This window comes from Rhagoletis zephyria, unplaced genomic scaffold, assembly GCF_001687245.7.
Source record: "Rhagoletis zephyria isolate East Lansing unplaced genomic scaffold, Rhagoletis_zephyria_1.1 Rzeph_scaffold_00109, whole genome shotgun sequence".
Taxonomy (NCBI): Eukaryota; Metazoa; Arthropoda; class Insecta; order Diptera; family Tephritidae; genus Rhagoletis; species Rhagoletis zephyria.
In genome coordinates, this window is record NW_016157193.1 from 289,303 (window position 1) to 312,245 (window position 22,943).

Consider the following 22,943-nt stretch of genomic DNA (forward strand, 5'->3'; position numbering starts at 1 on the left):
GGCAAAATGATGGAGAGTCTGCTCAAAATACGCTTGACGTCAGCCATAGAAAGCGAGGGAGGCCTTTCACCCCGACAAGATGGGAAGACATGCTGGAGGCCTTGGAACGGTCATTCAAGGTTCCAACATACTTGCTAGATATGATCCGGGGCTACCTCAGAGACCGTTGGCTTTTGTACGACACAACACAAGGTCAGAGAAAGAGACGTATAACCGGCGGAGCGGCACAGGGGTCTGTACTTGGCCCGGACCTCTGGAACGCCACGTATGACAGTCTGTTGCGCACGGAAATGCCGGAGAGCGCCTTCCTTGTCGCCTTCGCGGACGACGTGGCAGCCGTCATAACAGCAAGAAATGTCCAGCTAGCACAGCTCAAGCTAAACCAGGTCATGCGCAACGTCAGTGGATGGATTAGCGATCACGGTCTGCAATTGGCTAGAGCCAAAACGGAGATCATTCTCCTCACCAGGAAACGGATCCCAACAATTAGAAATATGATGGTCGGACCTCAACTCGTGACGACTTCTAGGTCTACAAAATACCTAGGGGTGAAGCTTGACAGCAAAATCACATTCTGGGAACACATCCATGGAGTATGTGAAAAAGCTGCGTAGAGCACGGCGGCTCTAAGCCGGCTGATGGCGAACGTGGGCGGCCCGAAGCCATGCCGCAGGAAGCTTCTGATGACAGCGGTCCAATCGGTGCTCCTGTACCGGGCAGAAATATGGGCTGACGCATTGAAAGTAAAAAAATACCGGATTCAAATGTCTTCGGTCCAGCGCAGAGGGGCACTACGCATTGCTTCTGCATACCGTACAGTGTCCGCGGACGCGGTTCTAGTTATTTCTGGCGTCATGCCAATTGAGCTACATGCTTACGAGCGAAAAGAGATTTACAATCTCAGTGCCTAGATAGGTCGAGCAGCTGCTTTTTGCGTTTCTTTTTTTGTGTCAACTGACGGCAATTGGAAATCCCAAGTGAAGCCAAGTCCTTCTCCACTTGGCCTTTTCATCGCACTATGTTCATGTCATGGTGAAGCTCATACAGCCGTCGTCAATGCCTAAATTTCCGTAACTCTTCCGCAAAATGTTTCTTTCGAATACTCGAAGAGCCGTCTCATCGGATGTTGTTACTGTTTACTGTCCATCTTCTGCGCCATATACCAGCACGGGCATGACGAGTAACTTATAAGAGTGTGGTTTTCATACGTCGAGAGAGGAATTTAGATCTGATTTGCATACTCAGTCCAAAGTAGCACTTGTTGGCAGGAGCGATTCTGCCTTGAATTTCGATGCTGACATTATTATCGGTGTTAATTCTGGTTCCCAAGTAAACGAAAATCTCCACTTTCTCGACATCATAACTCACAACAGTGACGTGAGCGCCGAAGCACGAATGCGCTGACTGTTTGTTTGATGAAAGAAGATACTTCGTCTTGTCCTCATTGACTACCAGACCCAATCGATTTGCTTCTTTATCCAAGTTGGAAAAGGCTGAACAGACGTCGCGGTTCTTATTATGCCAGCAATTGCACGCTCTTGTAGAGAATTGTTCATGAGCAGTTCAGTACTGCAGCTCTTATTATCTGGTGGTGTTGCTCAACTTTATTGTACACAGCCGTATCACTTAAGCGGGGATACAAAATTCAGACATCGCGGCGTATAGGCAACTCTGTTTAGTGCTGGCGGCTTTGAAGTCGACGAATGGTGATTTTTTCGCGGGTCTTTTACAATACCTGGTCTTTGTTGAATTTGCAAGGTCTAAAGCCACACTGATAGGACCCAATCAGTTCGTTTACGGTGGGCGTCAGTCTTTCACACAATATGCCCGTTAAGACCTTGGAACCTAGTTAAGGCCTTGGAAACGTGGTAATTGGTAGGCCGCCCCATGGATTGGGCCGAGCACCCTTAAATTCCAGTCGGCGAGAATGCGTTCATCTGATCATATTCTGCATGACCGTTGATACATGGACGTTATCAACTACTCGTTGCCGTACTTGAATAGCTCAGCTGGCAGGCTGTCAGCTCCAGCGGCTTTGTTGTTTTCCAAACTCTCTATTTATATTCGTACTCATCATCGACTGGGGGCCCGGTTCGTCTTCTCAGTGCTGCTACCATTCAGTAGGGTGGAAAAGTGTTCCCTCCATAATTTAACTATATTCTGGACATTAGTCACTAGGTAGCCGTTGTAGTTCTTACAAGAGTTCGCCCAGGTCATGAAAACTTCCGTAAGTTGCTTAATTCTCTGGTAAAATTTTCGAGCATTATTCCTGTCGGTTTTCACTTCAAGCTTTTCGCACTCACGTATATCGGCCTCTTTCTTATTGCGGCAAATACGCCTCGCTTCCCTCTTCAGTTCCCTACAGCGGTCCCACATAGCCCACGTTGCGCCCGATCGCAGCGTGACCCTGTAGGCGGCATCTTTTTCTATGCAGCTTCTTGACATTCGTCATCCTACCAGTTTTTTTCGGGCTCGCTGAAATTCAACTGCTTCTTCGGCGGCGGCACTTAATGAATCAGAAATATGGTTCCCTCCTCGCATATAACGGTTTGTTGGGGTGCTCTCTGAGAGTAAGTGTGAGAGTCGAGTAGCGAATGCATTGGCCGTCTGTTGGCCAGCTTACAGTTCGTAAATATATAAGCGTAGTTATAGAGGTATATTATTTTTCCCCAAAAAATCCAACTACATATAAAGGCGAAGAATAGAAGCGGCCAATCCGTAACTCTATATGTAAATGTGGAATATATTTGACGAAAAATGACTCTGTGGCAAGGCGGCGAGAAAATAATCACGTTCAATTACTTTTCTTTAAACCAATGCGGATCGAGGAAGTTATTTAGCCTCATTGCGAGAGTCGTGTCGAACGCAAGTCATTTTTGAGAGTCGAATCGTATCGAAAATTTCACGTCATTGCCTCAGATTTCTACTCTACTAGTGTAATTTGTGTTACTGAAACCTGGTTCTGCCCATCTGTCCTTGATCTATCCTACAGCACTCCAGGCTATAATCTTCTTCGTCACGATCGAAACTCTAAAAGGGGGGGTGGCGTTGCAATATATAGCAAATCATCTATAAAAGTACGTCTATTGGCTGAATCTTTCAACTCTTGTACTGAGTTCATTATAGCTGAAGTCTCTGATGGAGTAACAAGCATTTTAGTGGTGTGTGTGTATAATCCCCGAAAGTGTAGTTTATTAGACTCATTTTTTGTTGAACTGTCTGTGTATCTAATTGACTATGAAATTTATGTGATTTGTGGTGATTTCAATGTGAACCTGCTCCAAAGCGACACCTATTATGATCAACTACTTGATCATGTTACCGCCGTAGGTCTTTCCATAGTTAATAAATCTGTACCGACGAGATTTGCTAAATAATTGTAACCCCAGCCTCTTGGATTATTTTATTACATCTAGTCTCAACCATGTCCTCAAATTTGACCAATTATTCTTTATATCTGACCACGACCTGATTTTCTGTTCAATAAATGTTATGTTTAATCGTCCCTCTGTTAGTAACACATTTATGTATCGTGACTATAAGTCTGTAAATATGAATGAACTATGTCAAAGCCTCTCAAGTGTGAATTGGAATGACTGTTGATATTGTGATTCAGTGGAAGAAAAACTTCTATTTTTTAATATCAACTTGACCAATATTTTCGAAAATCATATTCCTCTTCGTATGGCTCGAGCAACCAATCCATCTTGCCCTTGGTTCACCCAAAGAGTACATTCGGCAATAAGAACTCGTAACAGGCTATATGCAAAATGGAGAAGGCAAATGACTGACTTCACCTGGTCTCAGTATAAAGCTGCTCGAAATAAAGCTACTTCACTTATCAAGCAAGCAAAAAGAAAATACTGTTTCGCTAAATTGGATCCATCACTTCCTTCTAAATATTTATGGCGAAACTTAAAAAACTTGAAAGTGCATGGAAATTTGAAGTCTGAATGTGATTTAGATCCTTTTATACTAAATGACTTATTTACAGCTGCGAGTAGTAACATAGGTGCACCTCACAATTCGAAAGCTCTCTGGGTTGATACCAGCTTGGAAGAGAAATTTCAGTTTGTGGGAGTAAGTAGAGGTGATGTTGTTAGAGCTATATGGGGTATTAAATCTGAAGCTATTGGTGATGATGGAATTTCGCTGAAATTTGTGAAATTAGTTCTTCCATTCATATTGGGCGTCGTTACCTACATCATTAACCATTGCTTCACTACATCATGCTTTCCTACGCATTGGAAAAAAGCCATCATACTACCAGTTGCAAAGAAGACTACGCCCATTAACCCTAGTGATTATAGGCCGATCAGCATATTACCAGCTTTAGCGAAAGTATGTGAGTCCTTGATGGCAGAGCAAATTTCATCATTCATCCAGAAAACTAAATTGCTATCCCCACTGCAGTCCGGGTTTAGACCGAAGCACAGCTGCTCTACTGCAATGATGAAAATACTTGACATTAAAATACAATTTGACAACAATGACTTATCTCTCCTATGCCTATTAGACTTCTCAAAGGCTTTTGACATGGTTAATCATGATTTGTTATGTAAAAAATTAAAACACTTCTTTGGATTCTCGGATTGTGCAATAAAACTTATGATGAGTTACCTTGAAGGTCGGGTTCAAAAAGTGAAGAGGAAAAATGCTTTCTCTAGTTTTAAAGCTACTTTGGCTGGTGTCCCTCAGGGGTCTGTCCTAGGTCCTCTTTTGTTCAGTTTATTCGTCAATGATGTGTTCTCAGTATGTAAGTATGTTAATATTCATGCGTATGCCGATGATATTCAAGTGTATTTGTCTAGTCGTGTTGGTCTTGTTGAGGATTTGTGTTTTAGAATAAATAGTGATTTGTCTGCTATATCGCAGTAGGTAAGCGATAACTATCTATGCCTAAATGCGTCTAAGTCCTTTGTGTTGCTAATATGTAATTCGCGTAGTGAATGTTGAAAATATACCAGATTTGTTTATTGGTAATAGTGTGCTAATGTTTGTTAATAAGATCAAAAATGTAGGCTTTGTTATCAGCTCTAAGTTGACCTGTTCAGACCATGTTAATAGTGTTTTCAGCAGTGTGTATTCTGTTTTGCGAAGGTTGAGAATATCTGCTTCATTTACGCCATTGGAAACTAGGCGAAAGTTAGCGCAACAGCTCATCGTGCCCCTTATAACTTATTCAGAACTTGTCTACAGCAAATTTGATTTAACTTCCTCCCACAAAATTAATGTTCTCTTTAATAATGTCACTCGTTATGTGTATAGTCTAAAAAAGTCCGACCACATATCTCAGTGGAAAAATAAAATTCTGGGGTGTAGCATTAATGATTATCTTTCTGCTAGGAACTGCATATTTATTTATAAGTTATTAGAATGGAAATCCCCAATGTATTTGTATGAGAAGCTAAATCCAACGAAATCAAAAAGATGTCGCAATCTGATAATCCCGAAGTACAACTACTTGACATCGTCGAGGTAGTTTTTTATCAACGATGTAAGACTTTGGAACATCATCGCTGAATCCGTTAAATCTGGACTAAGTAGGAGCAACTACAAGTTGATCATATATAGTTACTTTAAGTCTACATAGTTGGTGTGATTTTGAAAAATCGTTTGCAGTTCTCTCATCTGTCCCTATTTTATTATCTTCGTTGCTAATCTCTATATCTTATTTTCCTCTAAAAGCTTACATATCTCGATTATTCTTATTAGTCTTAAGTATGCTTATTATAAATTTGTTTTATGTCACTAATTTAAGTTGATGTACTCTTAAAAGATTATAGTCTTACTTGTACAACCATTGTTTTCTTCAATAAACTAAAATAAATAAAAACTAAATAGTGTACTAAAACGCACTGCATAGTTTTTGATGATTTTCGTCTTTTAATTACTTCAGCACGAAAGTCGACAATGCCGATGTCGTCGAGTTGTACAATTTAGCCAAATTTACGACTTACGCAATGAGGCTGATTATTACCTGATAACAATCGATGAAATACCGTAGCAGAAACAGTTATCAATTATCAGCCGTCTACATTTGGATTTGCTCCTGGTACAACTAGTGAAGGAGAGTTCCAAGAAAATATTTACGTACAAGCAGCACCAGTTCCAAAATCATTGAAAGTATCGGACTTCAATTTTCAAAATCAGCTTCTCATAGAATTGACCTACTTAATCACTCCGGTGCTTTACTTGTAACTATAAGTACTTCTAAAGGATATTCGAACAGGAATTGCAGAAAAAGCATTAAAAGAGGACTTTGTAGAGGACATCGCTACGAAGCTTTTCACGGAAGTCTAAGGCACTCCACACATTATGCTCCTAATCATAGTAGTGTAATCGTTTCGGCATACTAAAGTATGAAACTTTTATGCCGAGAAAATGTATTTCAATGAAGCTCTGTACATTACGATTCATAATCATGCNCTCATAGAATTGACCTATCAAATCACTCCGGTGCTTTACTTGTAACTATAAGTACTTCTAAAGGATATTCGAACAGGAATTGCAGAAAAAGCATTAAAAGAGGACTTTGTAGAGGACATCGCTACGAAGCTTTTCACGGAAGTCTAAGGCACTCCACACATTATGCTCCTAATCATAGTAGTGTAATCGTTTCGGCATACTAAAGTATGAAACTTTTATGCCGAGAAAATGTATTTCAATGAAGCTCTGTACATTACGATTCATAATCATGCTTTCACCTAATCATAAAAGCTTCATGAATCGAAGCGCCCAACATTGTAAGGCGCTTGCCGTTTTGAAATCGTCAATAGGTTAATTTTTTGTGTTGGAAATAAAAATAAACAATTTTGTCATTTCAATAGGAAAAAATTGATAATGAATGTTTTCGTGCTAAAATTCGTGCAAATTGTATTATACCACAAGCGTTTATGCAATATTTCGCTGCAGAAATATTTGCGGCAGTGTATAGATGCCAAAGAATGGCCAGAAAATGTGTTACGTGTAGAAAGTGTTTATTAGCTGGTGACTTATGCAAGGCGTGGAAGTGTGCAGAAGTCGAGCCGTCATGCATTCGCTTCGGCATGACGAAACGATTGCTCTACTTTGATTAGGCGCATAATGTGCGGAGTGCCTAATTGTATTCCAATATATACATTAGACTGCATCACCAAAAAAAGTTGCGGTTTTCCCGCCGAGATTACAAAATTTATTAAATTAAATTTAATATTATTCGAATACGTTCGCCAAACTATTTGGGAAAAATATTAAGATTTAAGTGAGCTGGACCGATTTGAAAATACCTCCAAAAATGGAGTTTTTTATGAATAAAAATAGTTTCGTAAAGAACTTTTTGAAAAAAGTCCTCTCAGATGACAAAACAGATTAAGCTTAAAAAATCTGCATAAAAATATGTAAAAATATTTTCAACGGAATCGTAAAAATGAGATTTTTGATGCTGTTTTTTTTACTTTTTTCAAAGATTGATTTACGAAAAACTTAAATAACTGGGCCAAAACTATTCTGATTTAGACTTATGGGATCTCAGTAGAACGGTATTTTCACACTGTTTTAATTTCTGTCCAAAAAAAATCATTCGTGTCCCATTTTTTTTTTCAAATACCAACACATCTTAATTCAACTTTGAATGACGTTCGTTCATCCTACCTTTCTCTTTCATCCTTTGAATGACGTTCGTTCATCCTACCTTTCTCTTTCATCCTTTGAATGAGTTTATTAGCAAAGAAATAAAAAGGGTGACACCGACACCTCTTAAGTCTAAATCAGACCAGTTTAGGGTCAGTTATTCCAGTTTTTCTTATACCAATCTTTGAAAAAAAGTTAAAAAACAGCATCAAAAATCTCATCATTACGATTCCGTTCAAATTTTTTTTAAATTTTTTTTCAATATTTTTATGCAAATTTTTTAAGCTTAAACCGTTTTGTCATTTGAGGGGATTTTTAAAAAAAAAAATTTAAGAAACTATTTTTATTCACAAAAAACTCCATTTAGGTATTTAGAAATTGGTCCAGCTCACTTAAATCTTAATATTTTTTCGAAATATTTTGGTGGACGTCTTGAAATATAATAGATTTTATAATTCCAATGGAAAAATAGTACCGCTTTTTTTTTGTATGGGGAGTGATGCAGTCTAATATACATACAGACCCCCATTATGAGTTGCATTCGATCTTCGACTGTGATCGAAAGTGCTGACCGAACGAATTTTCATTTGGTATTATGGCGATCATTCGATGAAGAATAGCGCTATTGTGAATTTCGCTCGTTTAGGTTGTTAACATAGTATATTTTTCACCGCCTAGAAGCTTTGTTTACAAGTCGAGCAAACTAAATGGTGCGCTTATACATATGTACATATGTAAATTTGTGCAAATTAAAAAGAAATAAAAAGAAATTGAGTATATGAAAACGTNACGTTCGTTCATCCTACCTTTCTCTTTCATCCTTTGAATGAGTTTATTAGCAAAGAAATAAAAAGGGTGACACCGACACCTCTTAAGTCTAAATCAGACCAGTTTAGGGTCAGTTATTCCAGTTTTTCTTATACCAATCTTTGAAAAAAAGTTAAAAAACAGCATCAAAAATCTCATCATTACGATTCCGTTCAAATTTTTTTTAAATTTTTTTTCAATATTTTTATGCAAATTTTTTAAGCTTAAACCGTTTTGTCATTTGAGGGGATTTTTAAAAAAAAAAATTTAAGAAACTATTTTTATTCACAAAAAACTCCATTTAGGTATTTAGAAATTGGTCCAGCTCACTTAAATCTTAATATTTTTTCGAAATATTTTGGTGGACGTCTTGAAATATAATAGATTTTATAATTCCAATGGAAAAATAGTACCGCTTTTTTTTTGTATGGGGAGTGATGCAGTCTAATATACATACAGACCCCCATTATGAGTTGCATTCGATCTTCGACTGTGATCGAAAGTGCTGACCGAACGAATTTTCATTTGGTATTATGGCGATCATTCGATGAAGAATAGCGCTATTGTGAATTTCGCTCGTTTAGGTTGTTAACATAGTATATTTTTCACCGCCTAGAAGCTTTGTTTACAAGTCGAGCAAACTAAATGGTGCGCTTATACATATGTACATATGTAAATTTGTGCAAATTAAAAAGAAATAAAAAGAAATTGAGTATATGAAAACGTGGTAAAAAAATTTTAATTAGTACAACGGAGTTCTGGTTGAACGATTCTTCAGAGGATGAGAGCTTAGAAAACTGGCTAGGAGAAGATAACGTTTAAGAGAGTTTAAAGGCAGTCTTTCGAATATATTTTGATACTATATATTTAAGAAATTTTGCGATCCAATTCTATTTAAAATATATTAAAACTATAAACAGCTCTATGATTTTGTTCTCAGAGATCGTGCCAACAGCGTATTAGGATTTTCTTTCATAAGTAAAACCATGATAAAAACAATAGTAAGGTAAAACCGTTTNTAAACAGCTCTATGATTTTGTTCTCAGAGATCGTGCCAACAGCGTATTAGCATTTTCTTTCATAAGTAAAACCATGATAAAAACAATAGTAAGGTAAAACCGTTCTCTCAATTCGTCGGCAATGATTTTTTTTTGGAAGTTTTCCAACATTATAAAATCATAAAAAATTTAGAGTAAAAAAAGGAATTGTTCAAAGTTGTTGTTGTTTGAGAATTAAAATGAGAATGTGTGCATGAGTTTGTGTGTAAAATTTTAAAATTGAATTGATTGTAAACGTCAAAAATTTGAAAATTTCCTCTCAGCGGTTCTACCTTCCTATTTTTTTATCATGATTAAAATCAGACATTCGAGCTTGCGTTTTGTATTCACGACGTTGGAACTGCACGAAATTAATAAAAATTGTTTAAAATGAGTGTCTAGCCGCCAAAAAGTAAGAAAACAAATGCAAAGTCATACATTTTTCACAATTTTCTAACTCTTCGCTACACCAACGAAAGCAAAATTCTGTTCGACGGAAAATTCGATACTCAACGAAAATTTCGACACGCTTGCATAGCTCATAATACGAATTTCACTTTCGATCTTCGATAGCCAGCGAAGATCGAAAATCGAATGCAACTCATGATAAGGGCCACAGTCACTCACAAAAGTTTTCGTAAATTAGTTTTTTTCACAATATTCTAAATGTTTTCCATCATAAATATTTTTCGCTAGTTTTCGTTTAAAATATAGCGCATTCTATACCAAAAACCATATAAATCATTCTTGCAAACTTTGTACAAAATTCATAAAAATGAATCAAACTTAATCAAATTTTCTTAAAAATTTAAAATTTTTATTCAGAATTTTTTGAAAAATTTTCGGTATGCAGTTTTGTAGCCCGTTCAATTTTAGTAAAGTAAAGTGCACGTTTCAAGCAGCTAAAAATTACTGCTGATTTTTTAGAATTCTTTTTTGTCGAGCGTGTTGCGCATTTTCCCTCGACAAAAAAATTCGGTAATTTTTAGCTACTTGAAACTTGCACTTTATTATACTAAAATTTAACGGGGTACAAAACTGTATACCATAGTTTGATTAATTTTTATGAATTTTGTACAAAGTTTGCAAGAATCATTTATATGGTTTTTGTAATAGAATGAGCAATATTTTTAATGAAAATTAACGAAAAAGATTTACAATGGAAAGCATTTGTAATATAGTGAAAAAACTAAATTACGAATACTTCTGTGAGTGACTGTATGTACAAGTACACGGTTGAAAATAATGGGCATTTCTTTAATCCAGAAAACATTTTTCTGTCTATGGTAACAGACACGGAAAGAGACGGTGCTGCAGCCCTTCGAATAGATGCATATACGAAAATTATGTACTCTGGAATCTATCAGCTTTATTTTTCCGCAAATTTAACGTTCCTCGTATCAACCCTAATAGCAATTCCTACGTGAAAATGATAGACGAACAATTCCATAAATTTAACAAATATTTTATGTCGTACTCAAAATACTGTGAGTTTTGTACATGTTGTAAGTGAATCTTCACCTACAGTTTCACACAAGGAACACCTTAGGCATATTTTTGCTAAACTCGAATCACCAGAGGACTTCACATAATTATTCATCAAAGCGCAAAAGTTAGCAATTGTTAAGTGGTGGGTGTGAATGATTTTAAAAATATATTTTTTTTTGTTCGTGAATAAAGCGTAACCTTTTTAGCAAGGTCGTCATCTTTTTTTTAGAGCTTTAGAATATAGTACAAAACAAGAAATCTAGGTATCGTACAATTATAGTCCTAAGCAGAGTTGCTAGGCCAGAAGCTCAATAAAACCGGACATGTTTCGTTTGGCGTAGAATGAATGGGGGAATGGAGAAGAGGTAACTCTCATTATGCCAATGGCATTTGTCGTCAAGTAAGTGAAAATACATTGTCAAATGGGATTGAAAAGCGGCATATTGATTGATTTCAATCAGTATAGGTCTTTAGTGGTGTACATGCGTTGCTAAATCGGCTATCGGTCCGTTTTTAGCCCATAATATCATTGGTAAATGTATGGATAAAAGAGATAAAGCTGTGTCAAAATATGTCCATAAATTTTTGGCGTCAATATATGACATAGTGGAAACTAGCCTTAAGAGTATTCCTTCGAAAGCAAACAAATTTACAAAGCATGAAAAATACATTAAAAACATCGCATTTATTTTGACTGGTGAAACTTTGAAGATTCTCAGGAAGAAAATTTCAAACACATGAAGTACAAATATTTCGAGAAAGTGATACACAGAGTGGATGTGCCAATCCTACAAAAGATAAAATTCCTTGGTTTAGACCGGAGTTGTGAAAAATTAAATTAAATTTTTTAATGCATAGCATTTTAATGCAAATGAAAAAGATTCATGCATTAATTTTTGATATTTAATGTAAATGAAAATTTCAATGCATTAATTCCGAAGAAATAATGTTAATGATCTTTTTTTTTGTATTAACATTAAAATGGTTAAATGAATGCTATTGCAATAATTTATTGCATTAAAATTATAACAAGCATTAAAAACCCATTAACTAATTTTATTTTGAAGTAAAAATTCTTTGCTGACGTTAAGGGTAGAATTTTAAGGCCAAAAAAGATAGTGACGGACGTTAAGGCTAGTTTTCACTATGTCAAGTACAATGGCATTTGGCGTTACATATTTAGGTAAAATCACATTGTCAAATGGAACTTAAAAACGGTTTATTGATTGATTTAGATCAGAGTAGGTCCTCAGTCGTGTACATGCGCTTCTAAACTGGCTATCTGTCCGTTTTTGGCTCATATTTAATATATGTAATCGGTATGCATCAACAATCAACATAAAAATCTACAAAAGCACTCTGCGTTGCATGCACATTGGCTTTCATTTTCATAAAACATCTAACAATGTTTAGAAGAATTTTCCTACAAATACGTATAATATAATGAAGCTGAAAAAACTATTAGTAATTATTCCAAGTCCTTCCAAAAGGGGTTATTTATATTTCACTAGAAAAAAAATTTAATGGTTTTTAATAATGCAAACGAGGAAAATTATTAAATATTTTAGTGCATTAAAATTTTTTCATTAGCATTAGCTTGGATAATTTAATGAAAAAAATATTTCATTAGCATTACATTTTTCAGAATTAATGCATTGAAATATTCATTTGCATTATATTTCATAAATTAATGCATTAATTTTTTACATTAACATTATTACTTTAAATACCACTAATGCGTTAAAAAATTAATGCATTTTTCACAACTCTGGTTTAGACCATGAAGAAATTTCAATATTGAAGTGGGCTGTATTTTCTAACCATTCCAAGTTATCTCTTCTAGTGAAGTACTAACATAATAATCCGACCCGCGCTGTGTGATTCATAATTTTATAAATTTGTGAAGGCCTTTAGTTACTACATGTAACAAAACAAAAAAGTTTACCATAAGAATAAACATAATAGGGCATATTATGAATGAAGAGCATACTAAATATTAATTTCGTTGTACTAGGCATAGAGTTTTTAATACAAATAAAATTATACCATGTACGTCATCGCTCATTCAACTTTTACAAATATTTTTCATTTGAAGTTACAACGTTTAATAACTTTTTTCTAATTTTTGTTTTTACAAACTTTTATTCAACTTCCCTTGTACATATGTATATCCTGGAATTTCGCAACCAATATTTCAGCCAATTCCAAGGAATATATCGGGCTGAAATTTGGCACACACGCTTGGTTCTTGTGACAGTGCAATATAAAAAAATGTATCCGCTAGAAAGTTGGTTTACTTCTAGTTTAACGAAGGGCAAGTTTCAAGTTGGTAAAAAAGCCCGTTGATTTCTGTGTTTCATGTTTGTTTCCATACAAAGTATGTTCGACAATTTTCTTTTATATACATACCCAGGTTTTTTGAGAAATAAAAAGGTCGTATATAGATTTTGCGAAAAAAGTATTTTATTGTTAATTTTCCACATATTTTACTTTAGTTGTATTAATTAGTTTTTAAATTTTAATCCTTATTTACACTTACTTATTTATTTATTTATTTACATTTGCCAGCAGTGTAAACTTTGAGGGGAAAGTTCTTTTGGCACGCAGGTCTCCATATCTTCTGTATCCATAGGCAAATTTTCTCCATTTTGAGTCCCTTATACTCCCCCTTTTGTCCAACATAAGGCCTCATACTTAAAAATCGAATGGACTCGGAACTGGTGACTAGGACGGCCATTCATTCGACCAACCTTATACAGTTTTTTCTTTTTTGTATTTTTTTATACAAAGCCTAAGAAAAAATACACCTGAAAAAGACTTTGTGCCAAATGAACTTTTCTCTCAAAGTTTCAACTGCTGGCAAATAAAAATAGGTATTAAAATTTAATAACTAATTAATACAACTAAAGTAAAATATGTGGAAAATTAGCAATATAATACTTTTTTCGCAAAATCTATAAAGGACCCTCTTATTTCTCAAAAAACCAGGGTAGCAGTTATTCGTCGCCACGCTGTACATACATAGAGGACACCGCCAACAAAAGAAAAACATGCCTAAAATTAAATGGGCTACAAAACTGCATACCTAAATTTTTTCTAAATTTTCTTATTAAAAAGTTTAAATTTGGTGAAAATTTACAGGAAAATTGTAGAAACAGGCTAGGTATTTGAGAATAAAAGGATTAAGGTAGGAAAATGACAAAAAGTTGCGATCAATTGATACACTCCTGGGCAAGGCGGCAAGGCGAATTTATATAAGCTGGTGTTGTTTCATCAGCTGTGAGTAGCGTTTTATTGTCAAAATTTTGAATTTTGTTAGTGAGTGAGTGAAAACGTGAGAGTGTTTGCATTTACTGTCGCCCTTTTTCATTCGGGGAAGAATAGCTGAAATTTGACAATGGCCCGCTAAAAGCAAAAACAAAATACAAGTAATTGTTGTATTTGTTCAATCGATACCACCTTATATGTATTCGCCTTGCTCCTGGCCAAAGTGCCGATGCAGTTCTCTCAAAGGGTAGAGCGCTCTTGATGGTTCTGATTGCTAGAGGTAAAGCGTTCCAAAGATGGATAACAAAAACAAAAAACTGACGTTCAGATTTGAGACAATTGTATTTAATATAAATAATTTGGAGTGCATTTAAATTTGAAATGTAGAAAATTACCTTTGACACATTTTTTCACATCGTAATTGGAATTTAAAATTACGTTTGGTCGAAGGCGGAATTTTAAAAGCAGTATCCGGTGCCCACGGATTTTCAGGAAGTTCGTTATGGCTTAGTTTACCGCAAGAAAAATTTTACAAATCATTAAGCGGAACCTACAAGAACGTGAATATGTGAATTAGGTCACAGGGGTTGTAAAACTTGATTTTCGGGAAGCAGAAGGTTGTGAAATTACCGGCATCTTGAAAACATTGGTGGTCAAAACTTAAAAATAAAAATTTTAACTTAGAGACGGGACCATTTTTGGCCTTAACTAAACTATGCCTAATCGTTAGTATTTATACATGCTAGTAAAATTCCAAAATGATTATTCTCTAGCTCATCACTATATACTGGGAACTGTGAGACTCGTTGACTTACTCTAAAATTAGTTGCACTAAGGTTCTCAACGTCGGAGAGTCTTAATTTTTTCGCTACTTAATACTCGTCAGGTGATTTTTCGGTCGTCACTGTAGTTTGTGCAAATTCGGCTGCCGGACGGGCAGAGTCTTTCGTTTTAAAAATGTTCGTATTTGGTGATTCACTGACATTGAAAATAGTCTTTTTCTCCCAAATAGGTAAATAAATTTTATCTCAAAATATGGATCACTAACCGCTTTCACTTGAAACTCTAAATGATATTGAACATGCAAAATTTTGAAGGACGCAACTTAAGTCCAAAAGATATTCGTGTAGTATATATGTAGTAGTGTAGGGAGCATCTGAACCCGCAAACCCCCTACCTGCGTTCGCCCCTGGACGAGATCGTTGAGATCCAAATAGCCTGAAGCAATTGCTTTAAACAAAACTTTAATGAACTCTTATGTCTGCCCTCTGTAAGGATTGTGAGTTTTGTGACTTTTTTTTTTAGTTTTTTTTTTGAGATGGCATATTTTCAAAAACTAAAATGTTTGTAAAAAAAATGTGTATGTGAAAAATTTTTCAAGAAAAAATCTTAAAAATATTTATTTTCATAGGGAATTTTGATGTGTATATGTGTCATTGTTTTCAAATTTTTACGCGCCCCGTTCTCGAGACATTTGGAAAACTATTAAATCGATTTGTTTTTCTTTTGTGCTGTTAGGTTTTTAAAAATGTATTAATCAAGCTTAAATTTCATATCTATGTATTATTTATGTTTATGCATCAACTCTAAAAATAAAAAAAAAAAATATCAAACACATAAAGTGTGAACCCCGTCCGTTTTGGTATGGAACACCCCATATACATAAATGTATCATTTTACTCAGCATCGAAAGCTCTATTCCCTCCCCTTCATTTTACTTTTTTAGACGAGACTCCCTTGAGCTTCCATATGGGTACGTTCCAACGAGATACAAACAAGGAAAAACATTTGTTTCCTTTTTCTTCTTTGGACCAGTGTTTGAAAAACTGTCAGCATAGCAGCAACACCACTAAAAAACTTGCTGCTGCTGAGCTCCGAAATAAATTATTTCCTTTTGAAACTTTTGTGACTTCGCTTTGCTGCGCAAATATCCAATGCTAAAGCGCAGCACAGCTGAAATATGGGTATAATTTTGCTGTTCTGTTGCTTTGACTGCGAAATTTCCAACAGTTCAGCCACAGCGCAGTTCCTATTCGCTTTTTATGCGCTGTCGCTTTAACTGCCGAAGCTATGTACGAACAGCACAGCACAGCACAGTTTTATATTTGTTTATTTATTTATTTACTTATTTTATAAGTCAAATGAAAAATTAATTTCTTACTGACTACAGAAAGGAATTGCTTAGGAACTAGTTGAAATAATTATACAGTAGGCCCCGGACAGAGTTCTAGGCGTGGGAGCAAATTTCAGGTAATCAAATTTAGGAAACTCAGTATAAAACAAAGGGACGTATCGGAGATACCGCGCAGGAATAAAGAAGTTTAATTTCTCCAATAGGGCAGGGCAGTCAACTGTACAATTTAGCAGATTCACTACAACACTGCAAGAGAGAAAGGAAGGAGATCGTAGAGTAGATTTTAAAGTCGTCGGCGTGCAAAAAAAAATTCCGAAATTTGGAATCAGGAGCTGACATCATTAATAAATAATTTAAATAGCAAAGGTCCCAGTAAACTACCCTGGGGGACGCCTGACTGCCCGACGAAAGTTTGTGAAGATACGTTGTCAAAAGGCGACTGCGCAATGTCTGTTATATAAATAAGAGCAAATGCACTGCAAAAAAGGGGAGTGAAAGCCAATGTCAGATAATTTAGCCACTAAGATTTTATGGGAAACCCTATCGAAGGCTTTAAAGATGTCAGTATAGATCCCATCAACCTGATGTTCATCCCGAAAGACTGTAAAATAGTCTGCAGTAAAAACTGTAAGATTGGATACAGTTGACCGGCCACTGACGTATCCATGTTTGTTTGAGCATATTAAGCTACTGACTGAGATAGGGTAGAGTCGGAGACAATTTTGGGTGGGACTGCTGTCATGGTCCAGCCCGGCCACGAAATTTGAGCAGAAATACTCACTAAATAGATTTGCCGCCTCTTCAGGGGTACATAGTGATTTTTGCTAAATATTTGCAAGGGTTTTAAAGTTGTTTTCATAAAAATATGGTTCATGCTTTAACAAAAGTCATATAAATCACACTTTAAAACTTTATAAAGAGTTTAGAAAAATGTTAAAAATTTTCATTAAAATTTTGAGTTTTTTAATCTGATAATATAATTTATTTAGTATACACTTTTGTACCCCATTAAATTGTAGTACAACAAAGTGCAAGTCTTCAGCGGCTGCAAAATTGCGTTGATTTTTAATGTTTTTTTGCTAACTGCTTCTTGCACTTTTTTCTATACGAGCCTGGATTTCTTACGGAAGAAAATGCTCCCTACTGTAAGTGATTTTCGCCTAAATAATAATAGTGGATATGAAAAGTTATCTTAGCTTGTATATTTAACTAGAGGCTTTGCAAGTTATTATCTACACTAGTATCGCCCAGTCGTCGAAATTCGACATCTTTTTTCATACACTTTTGAATTTTACCTATCATCAATACTAAATCCTTTATGCGAATTACTATCTTGAATTCCATCAGCATAATTTATAGCGAATTTACAGGAAAACTTAAAATCGAATTATGGACATTAATACCGGATTGATTAATGCTAATTCTACCAAGTCTCCTCCTCAGTAGCTTGTGAAAACAGAACGAAAAAGGAAGCGATATGAGAATTTCAGTTTGTATGGGCGCTGCCACGCTCCCCTTTACCAAAATATACCATATTTCGTCGTAAGTACGCTATTGACAACATATGTTGCTGTGTCAAATTTCGGGACGTTAGCATAGGCGGTTACAGAGATAAGTGATATGAGAATTTCAGTTTGCATGGGCGGTGCCACGACCCCTTTTCCAAAATCTATCACGTTTCGCCATAAGTACGTTATTGATTACATACATAGCTCTGTCAAATTTCAGGACGTTAGCATAGGTGGTTCCAGAGATAAGCGATATGAGAATTTCAATTTGCATGGGCGGTGCCACGCCCCTTTTTCCAAAATCTATCACTCTTCGCTGTAAGTACGGTATTGACAACATATGGTGCTGTGTCAAAGTTCAGGATGTCAGCATAAGCAGTTCCAGAGATAAGCGATATAAGAATTCCAGTTTGTATGGGCGGTGCCACGCCCCTTTTCTAAAATCTACCACTTTTCGCCGAAAGGACGGTATTAACAACATATGTTGCTGTGTAAATTTTTGGGACGCTAGCATAAGCGGTTCTAGAAATAAGCGATATTAGAATTTTAGTTTATATGGGCGGTGCCACGCCCCCTTTCCAAAATCTACCACTCGTCGCCGTAAGAACGGTATTGACAACATATGTTGCTGTGTCAAATTTCAAGACGTCAGCATAAGCGGCTCCAGCTATAAGCGATATGAGAATTTCAGTTTGAATGGGCGGTGCCACACCCTCTTTCCCATTATCTACCACTTTTCGCCATAAGTACATACGTTATCTTTAATAGCTGTGTAAAATTTCAGGACGTTAGCATAAGCGGTTCCAGAGATAAGCGGTATGAGAATTTCAGTTTGCAAGGGCACTGCCACGCCCCCTTTGCCAAAATCTACCATATTTCGCCGTAAGTACGGTATGAACAACATATGTTGCTGTGTCAATTTTTGGGACGTTAGCATAGGCGGTTCCAGAGAAAAGCGATATGAAAATTTCTATTTGTATGGGCGGTGCCACGCCCCCTATCCAAAATCGACCACTCTTCGCCGTAAGTACGGTATTGACAACATATGTTGCTGTGCCAAATTTCAGGACGTCAGCATAAGTGGTTCCAGAGATAAGCGCTATGAGAATTTCAGTTTGTATGGGCGGTGCCATGCCCCCTATCCAAAATCTACCATATTTCGCCATAAGTAGGGTATTTACAATCTATGCATCTGTGCAGTCTAGATGTCAAATGCCGCGCCCCCTATGTATCGGGATTAACATTTCTGGATTATAGGAAGTTATATCCTTTAAATCGGTGTATGTTTCATTGAAATCGAGCGAACGGTGCCTTCAAAAAAGGGATTGTAAAATTTTCTTGTGGCGTATTTATATATATATATCGTCATTCTGCAAAACCATATACATAAATGGTTTCATCTAGGGATTAAACAAAATATATATTATCGAGGTCCCTTAATTAAAAAAAAATATATATATTTAGACATGTAGGTCTCGCAGATATGCCTTGAGGAGAGATTCTCTTCATGAAACACTTTATTTTCACTTAAGATTTTTCCCAAATTGTCCACCGATATTATTTATATTCAGAATGGAAATGCTGCATTGTAACACATTTACCAAAAATCGCTGGTAACTTCCTGAAAAGAATACGAATGTTTTTGAAACTAGTTTACGAAAAGAATGTTCAAAGCTCTATTCACCTTGAGCTACAAATTTCGAAATTGCAGTCCGTAGATTCTCTTTGCCTTTTTGCGAAGGCTCCTCATCAATAGTCTTTGCGACTCGACGCGAGTGTCTTTGTAACATAGCTATGCTACAGGAGATGAAATGTAATCCAAATTGAGGATGGTATTTTTTTTGCTATCACATACTTCCATTCTTACTATTTACCACCGTTAAAATGCAAGCAAATTTTTACAGCTGCTGTTGTTGTACAGCGCCACTTGCGCTGAGTTTCAAGAAACTTTCGAAAATATCAACAGCACAAAAATTTTGTTTTTCAACATGGTTGACAACCGAAGAAAGCCTTTCTTTCTTTGGACATCCAAGCAGTCAAACTACAAACACCTCGCCTTTTGTAATAGCATGATAGCCCAGAAAAACCAGTTTTTCTTGAAAACGGCGGCTTAAGTAAAATAAGATCAACTCATTAAATCCCAGTTTATCCATTTCCATTTCCATTTTGTTTGCCGAAAGATAACAAAATTGTAAAAGCTTACANAAAACCAGTTTTTCTTGAAAACGGCGGCTTAAGTAAAATAAGATCAACTCCTTAAATCCCAGTTTATCCATTTCCATTTCCATTTTGTTTGCCGAAAGATAACAAAATTGTAAAAGCTTACATTAAATCATAAATGAAAATAAAACAGAAAATTCTTGGGGTTATGCAAATAAGTCAGTTTATTTTGCAAACAAATGATAAAATGTCACTTTTTTTAAATTAGGACATGTTTCCCATTAAATATATTCCTTTAATTATCCGAACTTCATAAAAAAATGCACTTTAAACTTAAGAAATAAACTGGTTGCGCACACAACGTGTCAATAACGTTTTGAAAGTGTAACTTTGTTTGATTGCTGTCTAACAGTGATTTTTATTTTACAAAAACAGAGTGAAGTTTCTGTTATTTTGGAGTATTCCTTAGAAAATGGCATCAAAAAATAATGTAAAACTGCGTTTATGAAATTGGAATTTCGCACAGCCAAATGAATCATTTGACCTAATATGCACTCGCGCTACCTAGCAAGGCCATTTTTCGCGAAAATGTTTTTGCTTACATTTTAAAAAGCAGACAAATTGGCCCATAAATACGTTAGATATATGAATTTAATTTTTTCGTCGCGGTAGACCTTCCGATGGAAAACCCCCTACCTATTTTAGGCTGTTGTGTACGCTCTTTTTAAACCCGTATCGATCAATACTTAAAGTATCGACTGAGAAAATCAACACACTTGCCACCAATCCGTTACAAAATAATTTGCGCCAACTATTTCGCAAATTTGCCGCGTCACGAGTTCTTCGTTTGAGTTTTCAGATCTTTGAGGAGACTTTGCTTCTCGAATAAGAAAAAAACGGTCACTCCATAGTCCTGTATGAAACTTTGCTTCTCGAATAAGAAAAAACGGACACTCCATAGTCCTGTTTTTGTTTTAATTATCACCCAGGCAAACAGACTATAAAACTGTCCGGTCAAAAACCGTACACCTGGCCACCCTGGTTCTCAGAGGGGCCTTTTCGGCGACATAAAGACTTAAATAATCGGATATTCAATAAAAAAATTTTAACAGAAAACGCGATTTAGCTGTTTTTAGCAGGTGCCCAAAAAAAATTTTTACACCCAAAATTTTTACTCGACATAAACGCAAAACCTTTTTTCGTGATACGCCTTAATGTTCATGTGTATAATATATAAAGTTTAATAGTGCAAAATATAGTACTTTATATTAAATAACTACGGATATCTTGATCCCTAACGTTATATTTTTTTATCATTATGTCGTAAAAAATCAGAATTTTCAAAAAAGGCAATTTTTTAAACCACGAACATGTTTGGTTGGGTTTCAGCTAAGCAATGATAAAATCTGTCTATTTCGCTAAGACTGCAAGGGCCGATGTTCGGTCGTTTTCTAGTAATAATAAATGTATGACTACGATCACTTACGACTCTGAAATGGCTTTAAAAGCAGATTGCTGCATTGAAGAGATTTGGTTTCCATTATTGCATAATAAACGTGCCATGCTGGCTTTACGTATTTCTGCGAGTTGTTCTGTAAGTATATAAATCAGTTAAGTGGTATAGTGTATAAGCATGTACGTTTTAATAAAAGTAAATTTAAAAAAATGGAGACATACAGGGTGTCCCAGAAGTAACGTGCCAAACTTTAGGGGAAAGTACGGGGGGTTAGCTCTTTGGCAAACAAAATATTTTCAGGTAAAAGTGTCACCGTTTCCTTTCATGTATTTTCTTTAACTGCATCTACAAACCAGGCTATACTTAGTAAATTTTTTATGTAAAATACTTCCAGATAGTTGCTTCTCCGTACTCAAATGCAATGTAGTTAAAATATATTAAGGAACCATCATAAAATTAGGACTATTTTGGGATTTTTAACTTTTTGATAGTTTCTCCCCCAACTTTGACTATCCCTGGTGAAAAAAAATGTACTGAGCTTTAACTTTGATATGATGATAGATTGGCGCTTACACAAATATTAGTGTTTGGCCGAGCTTCTCCTCCGATGTGCAACGTGCGCCTTGATGTTGTCACACAAAGCGGAGGGACCTACAGTTTAAGCCGACTCCGAACGGCGATTGTATTTTTATGAGAAGCTGTTTTTTTACTCGGAGGTTTGCCATTGCCTGCCGCGGGACGACCGCTGTTAAGAAACAACCTTTTTTCTATATTTTTGCGATGTTGCTTTGACCAGGGTTTGAACCCAGGTGCTGCGGAGTGGAAGCGCGCAATGCTTACCACTACACCACAGCTATAACTTTACATTACAAAAAAAAATTGCTCATTTAATAAAGATTTCAGAAAGGTGCCAAAGGTGAAAAAGTTATAGCCGCTTTTGTGGGCAAAGGACTGAGACACGGTAGAATCTTACAAATATTATAAATGTGAAAGTTTGTATGTTTGGATGTTTGGGAAATCATCACGCGGAAAAGACTGAACGGATTTGCTGAAATTTTGTACGTAGATAGCTTAAGGGTCAGATTGGTTAATAGGCCTTTTTTTTTAAAAGAGTTGCCACCTGTTAAAAAAGTTTAATTTATTTAATATGCGGGAACGACTGAATGGATTTGCATGAAAATTTGCACATAGATAGCTTATGACCTAGGTTAGAAAGTAGGCTACTTTTTTTAAGAGTTGCCACCTGTTAGAAATGTTTAATTTAATTTATACGCGGAAATGAGTGAACTGATTTGCATGGAAGTTTTCACACAGATAGCTTATGAGCTAGGTTGAAAAACTGGCTAATTTTTTTAAGAGTTACCACCTTCTAAAAATGTTTAACTAAATTAATACGCGGAAAAGTCTGAACGGATTTGCATGAAATTTTGCAAGCAGATAGCTTATGACCTACAGTGGAAAATAGGCTAATTTTT

General features: G+C 35.8%; 1 protein-coding gene across 1 annotated transcript in view; it reads right to left on the reverse strand.

The window, feature by feature from the left end:
* The window catches only part of LOC108377732 (peroxidase), a 185,716-nt gene that overhangs the window by 2,717 nt on the left and 160,056 nt on the right, over window positions 1–22,943 (reverse strand). The window contains exon 4 of the mRNA XM_017633994.1: window positions 21,499–21,604. Within this exon, the coding sequence (XP_017489483.1) occupies window positions 21,499–21,604 (106 nt within the window). The remainder of the gene's footprint in view (window positions 1–21,498; window positions 21,605–22,943) is intronic.